The following is a 17,407-nucleotide window of genomic DNA, read 5'->3' as shown; positions in this document are numbered from 1 at the left end:
TTTTTTGAATCTTGCAGTGGCTGTCTTGTAGGGGTCGCTGGCTGCTGTGTGCCGCTGTGTGATGGCTGATGTGTGAGGAGGTCAACCTGTGGATTTAAACGACACACACACACACACACACACTGTCTGGACAGTGAATCCCTGAGGAGGAGAGGCCCACAGAACAGGCAGAATGGTACGGTACCACACCTTCATTTTTTTTCTCAACCAAACAGCTATAATATAGTGTGTACTAACCTAAACCTTAGTAAAATTGTGTATCTCCTGAATCTGCCTGCTGATATTTTGACAAACACAAACCTTAGAAAGTTAGAAACTGGATGTTTTTCTGTCAGAGACGACATTTTAAACAAATGCTCTAGTTTCAAAGGTGAAAATAGCTCATGAGGAATTTTTATTTCAGATTAGTTTATTCATTTACACAAACAAAATGAGGAGATTTCATGCTGTGAAGTCAGTTTTGACATTTTGATAATGTCATGTGCCATCACTTCAGGGAGAGCGAGCTCCATCTCAGCAGCAGCAGAGCGAGTTTCCTCTTTTTCGAGACAAACCTTTTCACTGAGAGCAGCTCGAAGCAGCAAAATACATTATTGTTCCACATCTGCATACCTTTTTTTGTGACCATTTCCTATAAAATCATGCACCCAGACACTCATAAAACACTCAAACCAAGAAATCTGTATGAAAAATGTGTTGTATGTGTTAGTGAAGGTGACAAAGACGAGCTGCTGCCTGTTGCAGGAAGAGAACGGCTAGCATATGTTCAAAGTTTCTCAGGTTTCACAAGAGGCAGCAATAAGGTGTGAGAGGAGGAAGTGGACTGCAGCAGAGGCCTGCAGCTTCTGTCACAACACTTCCTCCTCGAGTTCGGATGAGTCCGACTCCTCAAACATCCAAATCACACAATCAGCAGCACACAGAGTTATTATAGTCAATTCTTTAGTCGTACCATAGAGGGAAACATCTTTAAAAGTTTGTCCAAACAAGCAAATCGAAGAACAAGCTTTTTTTAAAACCTCTTTGAGAGGAATAACATCCGAGGAGTGAATGCTTTAAAAGGTTCAACTTACCCAGTTTCTATTCTGCCAACACTGAACAGAAAGCTCTGGTTTGATGAAGTCAGCTTTGCAATTCTCAACAAGAATTCACAAAATTGTGTTCATCTTTGATGCATCTTGTTTTCAGTGCTGTTTGTCTGACACTGAGCAGGATTACACAAAAACTACTCAGCCCAATTTCTTGAAACTTTGTGGAAGGATGCGGTGCAGATCAAGAATGAACCCATTTGAATTCGTTGCATATTCAGATCCAGGGTTAGATTGAGAAATGTTTTACCAACGCCAAGGAGGTTATGTTTTTTCGTCTGCATTTGTTTGTTTGTCAGTTGACAGGATTATACAAATACTACTATGGATGACCTTGAAACTGGGTTGAAGGACAAAGTATGAGCCAGGAGAGAAGCCATTCTATTTTTGGTGAAGATCCAGATCAGGGGGCATATCCAGCAGTGTGGAATGGGAGATTTTTGGCGTTATGCAAGTTAATCCTTGATTTCCCCCGAGAATAATTGACGGATTTTGGACAAATGGGCCTTGGTGGAGTTTATGAATCAATTTAAAACTTAATAAAACCACCTTGAGCAGGTTTTTCAGTAAAGTATCACAGTTTCCAGGAAACTAAATGGAAATTTCCAGACCCTGAAGTAAGATGTCACCATCAATATTCTACTTCAGTATTTCTACTTCTACATTCTTACTAATCAAATAACAGAGACGGAAATTAAGTAAAACTGGAACTTTTGTGTCGACTTGATAGGTTTGTCAAGGACCTTCACCTCTTTACTTCAGTATGAATTTTTATTCAATGGTTGGTTTTCTGGTCAGCGTCTGCCTGATACGCTGCATCAGAAGCATGTGTGTAACCTTCTAGTGAAGCAGTGGATGCTTGTAAAAGCCCCAGACCACAGCACAACCACTCTGCTCCTGGAAAGGCCTGTCAGACTGCACACATCAAACAGACCAGCATCCTTAAGGAAAACCAAGACACAGGAGACAAGTCTATTGGTATATGGAGTATAGAGTGTAGAGTATACAGTGTAGAGTACAGGGTGTGGAGTATAGGGTATGGAGTATATTACTCTATAGCAAGCTGACAAAGAATATGACGTGTGAGAATGTGACTCACAAACCCACAGAACTCATTTATCAAGAAAAACATCTCATTTAAGCAGAGGCTGCTCTATCATTGTCATGTCATTTATCATCAGGTGCATGTTTGGACTGGTTCATTGGTTTAGTGTTGCTTCTCTAAAATGTCTAATATAGAAAATGAGTTCACCTAATCTGCAACCTGTTGCCTAGCAACCTGACCTAGCTTCCTGTAATAGAAACCACGCTAGTATACTTTTTAAAAACACATCTGTACTAATGTCAGCACTAATGCTGTTTGTCTTTCTCACCAGATCTGCTGTGTGTCCTACAGAGTCTGATATACTGACTCTTAGCCTTTTAGTCCCTAACAAACTGCAGCCTACATTATGAACATGCCTTTGTCTGTCAAACTCCAAACATGAAGGTCACAGGCACAAATAACCCTGGGACATTATCAGCATTTCTTTTTTAGACTTCTGAATCATCTCCAGAATTTAAGTGTAATATTTTTTGAATGAATCATTCAACATAACAAATGGTTAAAATGTTGAATGATAAACACTGATGTATGAACAGGCTGAAATGTGTTTGTTGTTCTCTCTCGTGTGTGATTCAGGCCAAGTATCACTGGCAGAGTCAGAATGTGAAGCAGAGCGGCGTGGACGACATGGTCCTGTTGTCCAAGATCACAGAGGACGCCATCGTGGAGAACCTGAAGAAGAGATACATGGACGACTACATCTTCGTATCCTACAGGCTGTTGGCATTATCTTACTGCTCTTTTTAATTCTCACAAGCCACAAATACTTACTTACAAATACTTTTGGCTACACCTCAGGAGGATTGGTCCAGTCTAGTTTAGACCCCTGAGAACAGGGGAGTCATTATATGAATACACTCAATGAGTCTTTCCACAAACAGGAAAGAAAGTGTCCTGATAATATATTAACATTTAATTAAAAAGGCAAAAACATATATGGGCATAGAAACAAGGAATCCACTCTTCCTCTTCTGCATTCGCCGAGTGACTCAACATCTCACTTCCTTCTCGGTGGAGCTCTGCTGAGCTTCAAACCCATATTTAGAGTTTGGAAATAAATCTGCAAACAAGAACAGCTGTCGTCACAGCCAGATAAGTTGGATTTATAACTGATGACTTTACTGTTGGCTAACTCATTACTAATCATGATGAGCCATGAGGTTAAAAACTGCTTAGTAAAGGGAAGGATCTGTGACAGTAATGTTCATCTCTTGCTGACAAGTCGTCTCTTTTAACAGGAAGTACATTAACTGTTTAACCTCCACATTGGTCTTCTTTTCATGTGTGTGCAGTTGTTTCAATTTAAGGGGTCCTACTGATCGCGTCTCCATTTCCTCCCACTGTTCTGAATTCAAGCTAAAATATTCCCTTAAATTGAATCGAGCTGTGGTAGCGAGGTCCCGTCAGTGCACCAGCTTGACCAATCACGATTCAGTCTCAGCTGTCGATCAGGATGTTTCTGTAACATCAAATAACTAATTTAGACCAAACTCACAAGAAAAATGAAATGCAGGAGAGGTGAGAAGAACCTAAAGTATCAGAAATCCTCTTTGAGAAAAGTTTATTTCACGTGTACTTCTTTGAGTTGGACTCATATCCCATTCATTATTATGGAAGAGGAGGCATTTATGACCTATGCTGCAGCCATCCGCCAGGGGGCGATCAAGATGCTTTGGCTTTACTTGGGGAGCAGTCATGTCGTCCATCTTTATCTACACTCTGTAGTGCCATTGTTTAAATTGTAAAATATCAGAACAGTCAGTTCTTAATTAAAGAGATTAATTAAAAACTTACATAAAAATGTTTGTTCATTTATGTAGGAATAACATTAATGTGTATATCGTAATTAACCCTTTGAAGTATCAAATATTAATAACCATATTTGATCTCAGAAGGTCAGTGTGATACTCTCAGTAAGAGGTGAATATTTCTCTATCATGTTCCTGAACTTCACTGCTCAGACTTACATCGGCCCCGTGTTGATCTCAGTGAACCCGTTCAAGCAGATGCCCTATTTCACCGACAGAGAAATCGAACTTTATCAAGGAGCCGTGAGTCCAATTCCTCCTCATTTTCTCATCACATCCTGTAGATCTAAAGAGTTCGTCCTCCATGTCCCCAAACTGACCCCAGACCTGTTTCTCTCCTCAGGCCCAGTATGAGAATCCCCCTCACGTCTACGCCTTGACCGATAACTCGTACAGAAACATGATGATCGATGGAGAAAACCAGTGTGTCATCATCAGGTGCGTTGTCCTTTGCTGTGTGCGCTGGCGAAGTTTGTGTAACGATGTGTAGTCTTTGTGGCCGTGTTGTGTCTTATTGTTTGTGTTGTTGTAGTGGTGAGAGCGGTGCTGGAAAGACAGTGGCTGCCAAATATATCATGGGTTACATTTCCAAAGTTTCTGGAGGAGGAACCAAAGTGCAGGTAGAGACAGACAGCAGGCAACACTGCTGCTCATCTATATAAACCAAGACATTTACATGCACTCTGACCTACTATGTGTGTGTGTGTGTGTGTGTGTGTGTGTGTGTGTGTGTGTGTGTGTGTGTGTGTGTGTGTGTGTGTTGCAGCATGTCAAAGACATCATCCTACAGTCCAATCCTTTGCTGGAAGCCTTCGGTAACGCCAAGACTGTACGCAACAACAACTCCAGTCGTTTTGTGAGTAAGATCTTCAGCATCTTCTGCAGCAGCTGCTTTTCATTGACTTCATATGTGTTACAGTAAGACGTTTAGTTGTGGTTGTGTTCATCAAAGTCTCTTGCTCTTTCGCTTTCAGTAAATCTCAGTTTCAGGCGGCAAAGCCAGACCGGACAACAGCAGCAGTCAGTAGAGCTCTTACCTCCATTAAGGCCTTTACATTCAATACAGCTGCACAAAATAGAATATACTCATAAAAATAATTTCCCTAAATGTGCCTGATTTCCTTCATCAAATTCCATGAATTGAGTGAATTGGTGAAAATGTCAAAAAATTCAAAAATTATCTCAAAATGAAAGTGATAGGTGAGAATATCCTGGATCCTCAACCTGATCCGGTTTAGCACCCAAGCTTAAGGAGCTTTTCCATGATTCGTACAGCCTCCTTCCACCAAATTTCATGGCTAATGAGACAAATAGTTTTCGAGTAATCAAACAAACCCACCAACATACAGAATAAACATAACCTCTGTGGCGGAGGTTAATGAAGTTCTGTGCAGAGATTCGTGGTTCCCAGAGGATGAATTTTAAAGGAGATGTATTTTGCTTCTTCAATTTCTCTTCCCTCTGGTGTGTTATATCGTTTTTTGTGTATTGAATGTTCTCCAAAATGAAAAAGCCCAAAGTCGGCGATAAAGGGAGCTGCTCTCCCAGCAAACACTTCTGAAGTTCCTGAAACACATCATTGGTCATCGTGTGGTCACTTCACATCTCAAGTGTCTTCCAGTAAATACCTTATGCAAATATAGTGACCAGCAGGAAGTGTGGTATGAACCCCCTAACAAAACCATAATCTATGCTGGTGCACATGATAAATATTGTACCTGTTTAAAATGAATGTGTTAGTATCGCGCTCACAGAGCAAACAGCACATCTGTAGACTTCTCAAGATTCAAGATTCAAGATTTTTTATTGTCAAATGAACAGAGATAACATGAAGTAGTCACTGTCAATGAAATTCTTGGGTCACACACTCTCTTTAAGCAATGCTCAGTAATTTCAACCCACGAAATAAAAATAGAAATAGTATATAATAGAATAAAAAAGAATAAAATAGAATAACAATGAAATAGAATATCAAAAATTTTAAATAGAAAATAAAATATATACATCTAAATATATATCTTTAGTTTGTGCAGTAGTGCAAGTAGTGCAGTAGTAGTCCTTCTTTACTTTCTGACAATCTTATCCTAATAAGTATTTACTATACCCAGAACCAATTAGTCATTAATTGAGGATTCACCATGCACCAGAGAAACACCCCATGTTTCAGCTAACAGTGTTGGTACGAGGGCATTTAATTTCTACCTCAGTTGTTTCCCGTCAGCGGTTGCCACTTCATTTCACATCTGTAAACCACAGCAACACGATATGTAGATGTGGTCGATGTCGTGCAAAATGTGTGAGTTTCCTACATAGACTGTATGGTTTCCTACAGACGCAGCACAACAGATGTTGGTGGGTTTTTTGTGTTGGGGGGAAATGCACAATGATCGGAAATCGTTGAGTTGAGTTTAATCGGATTTGACTGATTTATCGTCTGATTTTAGAATCTCACCTGATAATGTTGGCTCTGATTTTCCATCTACCAGGGGAAATACTTTGAGATTCAGTTCAGCAGAGGAGGAGAGCCAGATGGAGGCAAAATCTACAACTTCCTGCTGGAGAAGTCGAGGGTGGTGAGCCAGAATGAGAACGAGAGGAGCTTCCACATGTTCTATCAGGTCAGAGGCTGGTGAACAGCGGCGTGCACGGTCACTGATCAATCGCAGATGCTACAGTCTCATGTTAAACTTCCTTATTTTGGTGCCCACTGTGGGCAACACTGCATGTGTAACCACATCCTCCGCCTGCACTGTTGTCCTGCAGCTGATAGAGGGCGCCACCGCTCAGCAGAAAGAGGGCCTGGGCATCATGACCCCAGACTACTACTACTACCTCAACCAGTCTGGGACCTACAAGGTGGATGGGACCAATGATTGCAAAGACTTCCAAGAGACGATGGTACATATCCTGCCTTTAATCCTCAGTATGATGTTTACTTCAGTCCTTAACAGAACCAGCATGAACACATGACTGGATTAGCCTGTGGGTGGACCCTGGGACAGGGATCATCTGGATTGGAGGGGTCCAAACATGTTGGAAAGACGAAAAATGTTGCTCTGCTACACAGTTTTATAGATGTGTTCTGACTTCTCCATAATCTTAACTTTTGTTGAATTACCAGACAGCCTCTGAGAGTTTGAGATGTTTGAAAATGACCAGACTCATAGATGTGGGGTTTTCAAAGTAGCCTGACGCTCAGTTTCACGTGTCACAAACCAAATCTCTATTGATTTGTTTATGCAGTTGTAGGATTTAACAAAAAACGGATTTAGGAATCATTGCAGATCTTGCTGCTTGATTTTAAGATCAGATAAGATACAACTTTATTGATCCACACGCCTTTTATTTCATGGTCTCCAGGAGGCCATGCAGGTGATCGGGATCCCAGGCGACATCCAAAATCAGGTGCTGCAGATCATCGCAGGCATCCTCCACCTGGGAAACATCAGCTTCATAGAGGCAGGCAACTACGGCAAGGTGGAGAGCACGGACCGTGAGTCAAATACACACACACACACCTGAACGTTCTTACACATGCATTCACCCGACACACAGGGATTCACACATGCATGTGCACATTCCCACCGGGCACGCACAGTAGTGTGTAATTACCCATGTTCCCCCTGAGGAATATGAGTAAATTAGAGCTCACCATGACAAAAGCAGTCCCATGACAGTCACCGTGCTAATTGAGAGAATCTGTGAGCCTCAGCACAGCCTTGTTTATCTTATGCATTGAGTCCCTGCTCAACAAATAATTAGCGTTTCCAGAATGGACATTTTACCAGCAGCCAATCTCTTGTAGGAGTGACTCGAGTTGTTTCAAAACATTTTCCCTTTCAACATTTACAATAGAATATATCTGAGTCTGACACAGTTTAACCGGTGCACGCATTGAACGTTTTCTCCAGTGCTCGCCTTCCCCGCCTACCTGCTGGGCATCGACTCCAGCCGCCTGCAGGACAAGCTGACCGGCAGGAAGATGGACTCCAAGTGGGGGGGGAAGACCGAGTCCATCAACGTGACACTGAACCAGGAGCAGGCCACCTACACACGAGACGCTCTGGCCAAGGCCCTCTACGCACGGCTCTTCGACTACCTGGTTGAGGTGCACCGCTGAGACATTCCTCGATTTATCTTCCTGAAATAAATGCGTTGGCATTTTAAATTCACGTCCTTGTCTGTCTTCTCCAGGCCATTAATAAAGCCATTCAGAAGCCAGATGAAGAATTCAGTATCGGCGTTCTCGACATTTATGGCTTTGAGATATTCCAGGTTTGTACACTACTAAAAGCATTGAAATACGATGTTAGCTTTACAGATGATACAACACAGCAGGTTTGTTTTTAATGGTGATTCTCTGAAATTTGATGTTCTCCTTCTGCAGAAAAACGGCTTCGAGCAGTTCTGCATTAACTTTGTGAACGAGAAACTGCAGCAAATCTTTATTGAACTCACTCTGAAGGCTGAGCAGGTAGCTACCACACATTTATCACTGATGTAAATCTCTGTATGACATATGCTCTCTATATGAGCATCTGTTTGTTAGAGGCAAGAATTTAGCTTCTTTTCAATTCGGTGCGAATATATTAATTCAACTTTCTTATAATTAAATTCAAAAAGTTTTATGTTTGAGCCCTTCTCTCTGTGTGGCGTCTCATCTCTGACCTATAGGAAGAGTATGTTACGGAGGGCATCAAGTGGACACCTATCGATTACTTCAACAACAAGATTGTGTGTGACCTCATTGAAAATAAACTGGTAAGCTCCTGACTTGCACTTCCTTTACTGGCAACTGCAAACTATTTTTGAAACTGTTCAGAAGAGGAAGCAGAAACTTCCCACTGCCATAAATAATTGATGTTCAGATCGTGCTTGTACATTATTGACTCAACATCAATATGAGTTTTTTGTATTCTTCCCAAATCTTAATAAAAAAAGGTTTGATTGTTTGTAAGCAAGTTTATGCAAAAGCTACAGGATGGATTATCGCAAATCTTGTTGGAAGGATGTGGTTTCCCATTCAAATTTGGTGTTGATCCAGGAGTTTAGGAAAACTGATATTTAGAGTGAATGGAGTACGGTGCTCTGCTGAGTGACATTCTAGTTTCAATAAACGTCATCTTCTTCACCGTCCTCCCCTCCTTGCAGAACCCTCCAGGTATAATGAGTGTGCTGGATGATGTGTGTGCCACTATGCATGCCAAAGGAGAGGGTGCAGACGGCACTCTGCTGCAGAAACTGTCGGCCGCTGTGGGGACGCATGAACATTTCAACAACTGGAACTCTGGCTTCGTCATTCATCACTACGCCGGCAAGGTAAACTGAATCTTGTTTGTAGATGCATGACTGATTTTGGCATGAAAACATTTGAATTCAAAATTGTGAAGCGAATGACCTGAACTTGAAACTTAAACGTAACCTTTGGTGATCTCAGGTGTCTTATGATATCATGGGCTTCTGTGAGAGGAACCGGGATGTGCTCTTCCCTGACCTCATCGAGCTCATGCAGAGCAGCGAGTAGTGAGTGACTGGCGTTTTTCTGATGTTCTTAGTTGTGTTGTATTTATAAGTAAAGAGCACTGAGAAAATAAACTTCTCCTGAATTTCTTTCTTTAGTGACTTCATCCGTAGCTTGTTCCCTGAAATCTTTGACCCTGATAAGAAAAGCAGGCCGACCACAGCCAGCTCCAAGATCAAGGTGAGAGGTGAACCTGAGGGTAACTGAGTGGCTGGTAGATCAGGGGCCATAAAGCGGGACGCAATTTACAAAGAGGGGACAATTATATTTGTGCATAAAACCTGATTCAGTTATATTCTATAGCCTTGAGCAAAGCCATATGCCATTGTTTGTGTACCTCAAGGCTTAGAAAATAAACTATTCTTAACAGGTTGTCAAATTTATCATTAGTATTGTAACTAAATGAATAGTTTATTTAAATAAAAGGGGATACTGAAAGGACAGAAGGCACTTCAGGAGGCAATCAGATTCCAGCCGGGGCCAGGGCCCCCCTAGCTCCACCTCTGGATCCGCCCCTGAAATAACCAGGAATTAAGTTTTCCCAACGCTGCTCTGATTTCACATTGATGTTTCCCACAGAAACAAGCCAATGACTTGGTGAAGACCCTGATGAAGTGCACTCCGCACTACATCCGCTGCATCAAACCCAATGAGACAAAAAGACCCAAAGACTGGGAGGAGAGCAGGTCAGCAGCATCACCGTCACACATACACACACATGAGAACGTATAGGAAACACACTTCTGACTGAGTGTTCTCTGCTTGTAGGGCGCGCCATCAGGTCGAGTACCTGGGACTGCGGGAAAACATACGTGTGAGAAGAGCTGGATACGCATACCGCAGGGCCTTCAACAAGTTTCTGATGAGGTGAGGTTTCGTCCTTCGCTTGTTTTTGAAAGGGTTCATCATTTTCTGTGTGTTTGTTACGACTGAAGGAACCTTTGGTGTGTTCGCGCTCTATCCAGGTACGCCATTCTGACAGCGGAGACATGGCCGGGCTGGAGGGGTCCGGAGCAGCAGGGGGTCCTTCACCTCCTCCGCTCTGTCAACATGGACACTGACCAGTATCAGATGGGACGCACCAAAATCTTCGTCAAGAACCCTGAATCGGTAACAAACTTTTGATGTTTTCTTCCAGGTCTCACGAATTTGAGGTACAGGTTGGGATCGCTCTGGTAGTTCCATGTCATGAGTGTAGTTTTGTATTATAGTTTCTTGCTCTAATACATTTATGTTATAGTAGACTAATAAAATATGAGACATTGTTATAGATCAGGCTTCTTAACACCCTATCTAATATCAAACTACAGTAAAATGCTACTCATTAATACAGAAATAATAGCAAAATGAATAATCATCGGTTAATAAAATATATAAATAACGGGGACCATTCTTCACATAATAAGCACTACACTTTAGATTAGACTACTTTTTATCTTATTTGTTGTCCAGTTAAAGAGCCAGATGTTTCCTTTGGTACTAGGTAGTGACCAAAACAGAGCTAAAAGAGATTAAATATGGAACATAAATCCATCAATTTCCCACAAACAGAAAGTGAAATATGAGTGAAGCCATGAGAATGTATATAGTGAAATGTAAATATATTCTTGAAAACATGTACATACATACTTTCACATGCTCCGTGTTCCTCAGCTGTTTCTTCTAGAGGAGATGAGGGAGAGGAAGTTTGACACGTTCTCCAGGATCATCCAGAAAGCCTGGAGACGCTTCATCTCCAGGAAGAAGTATGAACAAATGAGAGAGGAGGGTGAGTAAAAGACAAACACTCCTTGTACTGTCTCCACGCTAACGCAAGTTTGAAGTCACCGCTCTGAATATACTGTGTGTGCACCCCTGTGACTCTCAGCCTCGGACATCCTGTACAACTCCAAGGAGCGGAGGAAGAACAGCATCAACAGGAACTTCGTCGGCGACTACCTCGGCCTAGAGCAGAAGCCCGAGCTGCGGCAGTTTCTGGGCAAGAGGGAGCGCGTCGACTTCGCTGATTCAGTCAATAAGTTCGATCGCAGGTTCAAGGTGAAGCTTTGCAAAGCACGTGTGTGTTGTTATCCCTCAAAGAATCAGGAAAAAGCTGTGCTAGAGATGAGAGATGACAAATCTACCACATGCTCTTTACAGAAAGGTCACACTTCACCTCTTCTCCTTTCTTTCTGGTTTTGCTCACAGTTCTCACTTCTGTATTTTTTTTCACAACCCAGTCCATCAAGAGAGATTTGATCTTGACCCCGAAGGGCATCTATCTGATCGGTCGAGAGAAGGTGAAGAAAGGGCCCGAGAAGGGTCAGATAAAGGAGGTGCTGAAACGGAAAATGGAGTTTGGAAGCATCAGCGGCGTCTCTCTCAGGTAGAGCTGTCGTTCGCAGGAGATACACTGAGGACAAACTTCACAGTCCTCCGTCTGTACAAGAGCAGTTTCCACATTTAGCTAGAAGTCTGAACAGAGAGAAGAAGAAGATTCAGAAAAACAAGTAGAAAAGTTTCTGTCCTTTTAATACAAACTTCTCTCTTTTTGTTACTATCCCTTTGCTACAGGGGGATAAGTTTCAGGTTGACACAAAACATTTTAAATGAAACAATTGAAAATATTAAAGCCAGGGATTAGGACTGTGGATTTTGTCCCCTATCACTTTAAACACAAATAAGGGAAGAATGACAGTGAGTAAACTTTTTCAGTGTTGATATGAGCGCTTGACTTTTGGTTTAAGACAGACTTTAAAACTTATTGACCTTTTCTTTTGCTTGCTTTTTCAGTGCTCCACACTAAACAGCCCTTATTAAGATCCTGAAATGGTTATAATCATAGTTACATATAGTTACCTATAGTTACATTTTAAAATGAAGTGAACAGTCATGTAACAGAGCAAATAGACCTTTCTCACAAGAGACAAGTGAAGCAGCTAAATGAGATCAGTTGTGACTCTTGGCCTCTTTTCAAAAGAGAAAAGCTCTCAATGGTCTTGTTTTCCTTTCCAGTACGAGACAGGATGATTTCTTCATCGTGCACGAGGCTCAGTACGACAGCCTGCTGGAGTCCAACTTCAAGACGGAGTTCCTCAGCCTGCTCTCCAAACGCTACGAGGATGTGGCCAAGAGAAAACTGACCATCTCCTTCACTGACAAGTAGAAGAACACACTCGCACTCAGACCTCCTGCATTTTGCATAGATAATCTGAAAATCTGAAAAACTGACACCACTGACGTGCTTTCCTCACGACTCAGACTGGAGTTCAGGGTGAAGAAGGAGGGCTGGGGGGGAGGAGGCTCCCGGATGGTCATCTTCCAGAGGGGGCAAGGAGACGTGACCCAGCTGAAACCTGGAGGGAAGAGCCTCACAATCACAGTGGGAGACGGTCTACCCAAGTCCTCCAGTGAGTTAAAACAAAATAAAGATGCAGACTTTTGAAATAAGGAAAGCTGAGGTAAAGGAAAGTCATACTTAGGGGAAGCTACTAAATATGAAAATGACTCTTGTATGTCCAGATCTTGTTTAAACTGAACATTAATTTCTTCAGAGCCGACGAGGAAGAGTTTCCCACAGTCGCATGGAGGAGGGAGAAATCATACATCCAACAGAGGTATTCTTTTATATTATTATACAGAGATGTTCGAAGATAGCTAAGTATATTATTTAAATAATTTTTTCAGTTTCATTAAAACTAAAGAAAAGATTGAAGAACCAAATGGGTTAAATCTTGTTAAACATGACGTATAGAGGTGGATGTTTAAGGAAATGTACTCGAGTCTTGTGCTTTAGTTTCAGAGGGTTAATATGACTCTGACTCCACTGTTCCTCTCCTCAGCTCAACAGAATGGAGCAGCCAAGTTTTCCAGAGCTCCTCAGCCTCAACCGTCAGAACCCCATTATTCCACCTCGCACAAACAGGGCCGGCCACCCAACGCCGCTCTGCCCAAGCTGGGTTCCCAGAGGGCCCCCAGAGCCCCGGCCCACAACCAGCAGAGCCAAGCCAACCTGGACTTCCTGAATGTGCCGGACCAGGGCATGTCAGGGTGAGAGAGATCACTGAAAACTAAAGAATCTATGACTGGGGAACGTGTGGGTGGACTTGTTTAGTCACTTGAAATTAGTGCATACAGGTTTGTTGTGTTCCAGGGTTTGTCAAGGTGGGGCTCAGCACCCAGTGAGCCCAACGAATCCAAAAAGTGAGACAGGAACGACAAACCTGTTTATTTCCACATTTGCTGTAGGAAATAAAGCATTCAGACATCTTTAGGATGCACCAGATTAATATTACATAACAATACATTTGGACTAATAGCTTCATTAAGGGTTTGTTACTAATGTACTAAAGTTTTATATGGAAAAAGCTAAATTGCTGTGGAGGATTAGGACCAAAATGAATTATAACTAATCATAAACATTTTTCACTTAATTTTTGGAAAATTAGACAACCACTTAATATGTTCCAAAATAGAAATAATAAGCACCACTCACAACTATTTCCTTTCACCTAGAAACCCACAACGTGTTGTTATTAATGGCTCATAAATATATATATAAAATCAAAATGTTGTTCTTTGGTACATTACATGCACTTATTCTTAAATTTATATTAGATATTGCAATGGTATTTAAGAACAACATTTGACACAATTAATTGATTAATGCAAACCTTCAGGAGGCCTCCTATTGGCTGAGTCAGTCCTGATTAAAGGTATTATGGGTAGACACCATTGTAGTCCCTGTTTGAACAGACTAAAAACTGTTCAATTCAAATCTCCTAAATCAAAGTTTAGTACCATTCTTATCAGTGTTTGTTTAAATTTTAATAAAAACATATTTATCCTATTACATTACATCTGAAATGGATCTATACAGTAGTAACTCAAGAGGACCTACACCCCAGCTCTGTTTTCCTGTAGCGTTACTCTCCTTAGCGAGCTCCTGTCATCTCCTCCTCATTTCATCCCTGTTGTCGTTACTTTTTCTCTGTCACAGGAAGCAGAGGAAAAGGAGCATCAGTCACCGACCTCCTCCTGCTCCCAAACATCAGCCTCGATCCCAGGGGCCACGCTGCCGGGCGCTGTATCAGTATGTCGGCCAGGACACGGACGAGATCAGCTTCGAGGCCAACGACGTCTTCGACCTGGTCAAAGAAGGTGAGGATGAGAAGAAAGATGACACGTTAATAAAGATCAGAGGAAATAATTGGATATATTATTAGATATCACATGTTCCACAGTCTCTAACAAAGTGTGTTTCTCTGCAGATGCATCGGGATGGTGGAGGGGCCGGATTGGAGGAAGTGAAGGCCTCTTTCCTGGCAACTATGTCGAAAAGATTTGATCAAGACTTGATGTCTGCCTCGTAGACTTGTCTGTGTTTGTTCTGAAATATGTGTAATTTGATGAAAACAGCACATTCTGCTTGAGAAGGAAACTGCCAGTGAATCGTTCATGGTTGTAGATCTGCATCCATGATGGAGAACAGGGCTGCTGAAGGCCAGACCCCTCTGACATTTCAGCAGGAAGAGGAAACATCATCATTATGGCCACAATCCTTAAAATGCACATCCAGTGCAAAGAGCTGCTCAGATTTCATGTCTCTTGTTGTCCCGGACGACACAATGACTGAGCAACAAGATCTCTGACTGGGCCCGCACTTCCACAACAGCTTCCTTTGAGATGTTACTCCACTGAAAACGTCTCAAAGCTTCAGTTACACACACTCAGGAGCTTTTTTTTTACTGTCTACAGTGTTTGTATCTGCCTGAAGCTTCTCTAAAGCAACTCCAGATCCTCATCAGTATTCTAGATTAAGTCCATTAAGAAGTTATCGGTTCTGTATTAGATAATGTGTTAAATATGTGAACTTGACTGTACATTTGCACCATGATGAACCTGCATCAGATGAATCAAAGCCATTCCTAGAGACAGTACTGCTGATGTCACTGAAACAAACCTCTAGATTAGCTAGTCATTGATTATTAATAGTATAATGCATTTCCAGTTGTTTTGTCACTTCAATACAATAAAGAAATATATTTTAGTATTTCACCTCAATGACTTTTTCTTTGATTCTGTCATCTGTAAGTTATGAGATACTAAAACAGAAAGAGGAGACTGAACATTTAGGAAGTGTTTATCAATTACTAACAGGTATTTCTGCCAGTTTTGCATTTTGTTCAAGTTTGGTTGATTTTTGTAAAATGATGTCACTCCCTCACAGTCAATAAATATTTTTTTTTGAATATAAAATCTATCTAAACCAATTTTTCATGTGTTGATATCCCCAATTAACACTATTATATATTATTATTAAATATAATTATTATCATTATCAGGACCTTTAACCTTTCCTTTTTTATAGCGATGATATAGAGATGGAACATTAAACTCATTTTATTCAAAGATAATAATAACATTATTATAATGATATAATCAATAATAAATACATTATAAATAAAAAAGTAGGAGAACATGATTTTTTTCCTGTTCCTCAGCTCTAAGTATTAATTGTCTACTGTAGTTTTAAATGTGAATAAATTATCATTTAAAACCTTTTTGGTACTTTACTTTTGTACATTTCATCACACACATGCCCTTTGCCCTCTGAAAACAATCCTGCTTTTATTTTGAAAAGTAGCTGTGTGTTGTTGGCCTGGTGCAGCGGAGGCAGATGGACAGGATGAGGGCTGAGAGCTGAGGGATGAGGGCTGAGGGATGAGCCTCCGGTTCAGAGAAGACCTGAGATTATACAGACGGGCACTGAGCTGACTGAAACACCCGGGGCTCTTTTATCAGTCTGTACACAGCTTACTTCTCTATATATAATAATTTCTGACTCTCTAAACATATGTCAAATCTATTGACAGATCAAGATAGGAATTCCTCTGGAGTGAAACATGCTACCTGTGCAGATCCAGCAGAAACATTCAGTCCATTCCAGACATTTTCCCTCGATGACAAAGGACCAGGAGGGAGCGGTTGGAGGCTCCACCCAGAGAGAAGCACCTGTTGCTCCACCTGCAGCAGAGCAACACTGACAGACCTGAGGCCGAGGCAGCAGCAGCAACATGGGGGGTAAGATCCACTCACTTCTTATTGATTCAGACCTTTTTATTTTGAGAGATACTTCAACTTTTATGAATCAGAAAAGGTGTGAAACTACCGGAACTTTTACAAAAATCCCCAAAATATTCCTGTTGTTTTACCCACGGGACTAAGAGAGTGCCTGTGGGGATTAATACTGAGTTTATTCACTGGGATGTTCCTCATATAATGGCTTTTTGTTTAACTACGGCTCAATATAATAATCTTTATCAACCAAGTTCTATCTACTGTGCTTATGTGACTCAATTTCCACTGTAGTCACAATATTAGGTACACGAGTACAACAGGTTCTACAACATCCTTGTTATAACATCTGTATTTATGTTTAAAAAAACACTACACCTTCTATACAAATATAGTTTTAAAGTTGTATTTACTCACCTCATTGACTGTTAATATTATAGATTCATTATAAGTCAACATCATAACAGGCTAATCAGGTTTTGGGAGAGTCCTCTGACAGCATAGTTTTACTTGTCTCGAGGCAGCTCCTTGTTTTATCAGTAAAGTTCGGTTTGACCTCTAATCTTCTGGTAAACAGACATGTCAGAGTTCATTTAAATGTCTATTTAAAAGACGTGGTTCTGTGAGAGGGTACAAAGGAACATTTGAATAGAGTGGGACTAAATACCAAGAGGGGGGGAAACTGATTTACATAAACCAAATGCACAGCCCAGACATAAACCGTCTGTCAGGACGACTGACATGAAGTCAAACTCTGATTCCAGATGCACTCTGGGTTATTCATCAATTAGAACCCAGTGGTTATTGTTTCCCATCTCTGTGTCTGACA

At 41.3% G+C, this 17,407-nt stretch overlaps 1 protein-coding gene across 1 annotated transcript; it reads left to right on the top strand.

The window, feature by feature from the left end:
- myo1f (myosin IF) lies at nt 1-15,553 on the top strand. The gene is made up of 28 exons (XM_061077771.1): nt 1-175; nt 2,770-2,898; nt 4,155-4,244; nt 4,345-4,439; nt 4,534-4,621; nt 4,768-4,857; nt 6,488-6,619; nt 6,765-6,899; nt 7,362-7,494; nt 7,913-8,109; nt 8,196-8,276; nt 8,389-8,475; nt 8,676-8,762; nt 9,153-9,320; nt 9,439-9,524; nt 9,621-9,702; nt 10,102-10,208; nt 10,291-10,389; nt 10,488-10,632; nt 11,176-11,290; nt 11,390-11,559; nt 11,742-11,887; nt 12,517-12,663; nt 12,763-12,911; nt 13,056-13,118; nt 13,344-13,551; nt 14,501-14,661; nt 14,772-15,553. Exons 1-28 carry the CDS (start codon nt 173-175, stop codon nt 14,846-14,848), a joined length of 3,270 nt encoding a protein of 1,089 aa, XP_060933754.1. The 5' UTR covers nt 1-172; the 3' UTR covers nt 14,849-15,553.
- The last annotated feature ends 1,854 nt before the right edge of the window (nt 15,554-17,407 follow it).

The sequence above is a fragment of the Limanda limanda genome, chromosome 9 (assembly GCF_963576545.1).
Source record: "Limanda limanda chromosome 9, fLimLim1.1, whole genome shotgun sequence".
NCBI classification, from domain to species: domain Eukaryota; kingdom Metazoa; phylum Chordata; class Actinopteri; order Pleuronectiformes; family Pleuronectidae; genus Limanda; species Limanda limanda.
Note: the sequence above shows the minus strand (reverse complement) of the source record. Positions and strands in the feature narration are given on the sequence as shown.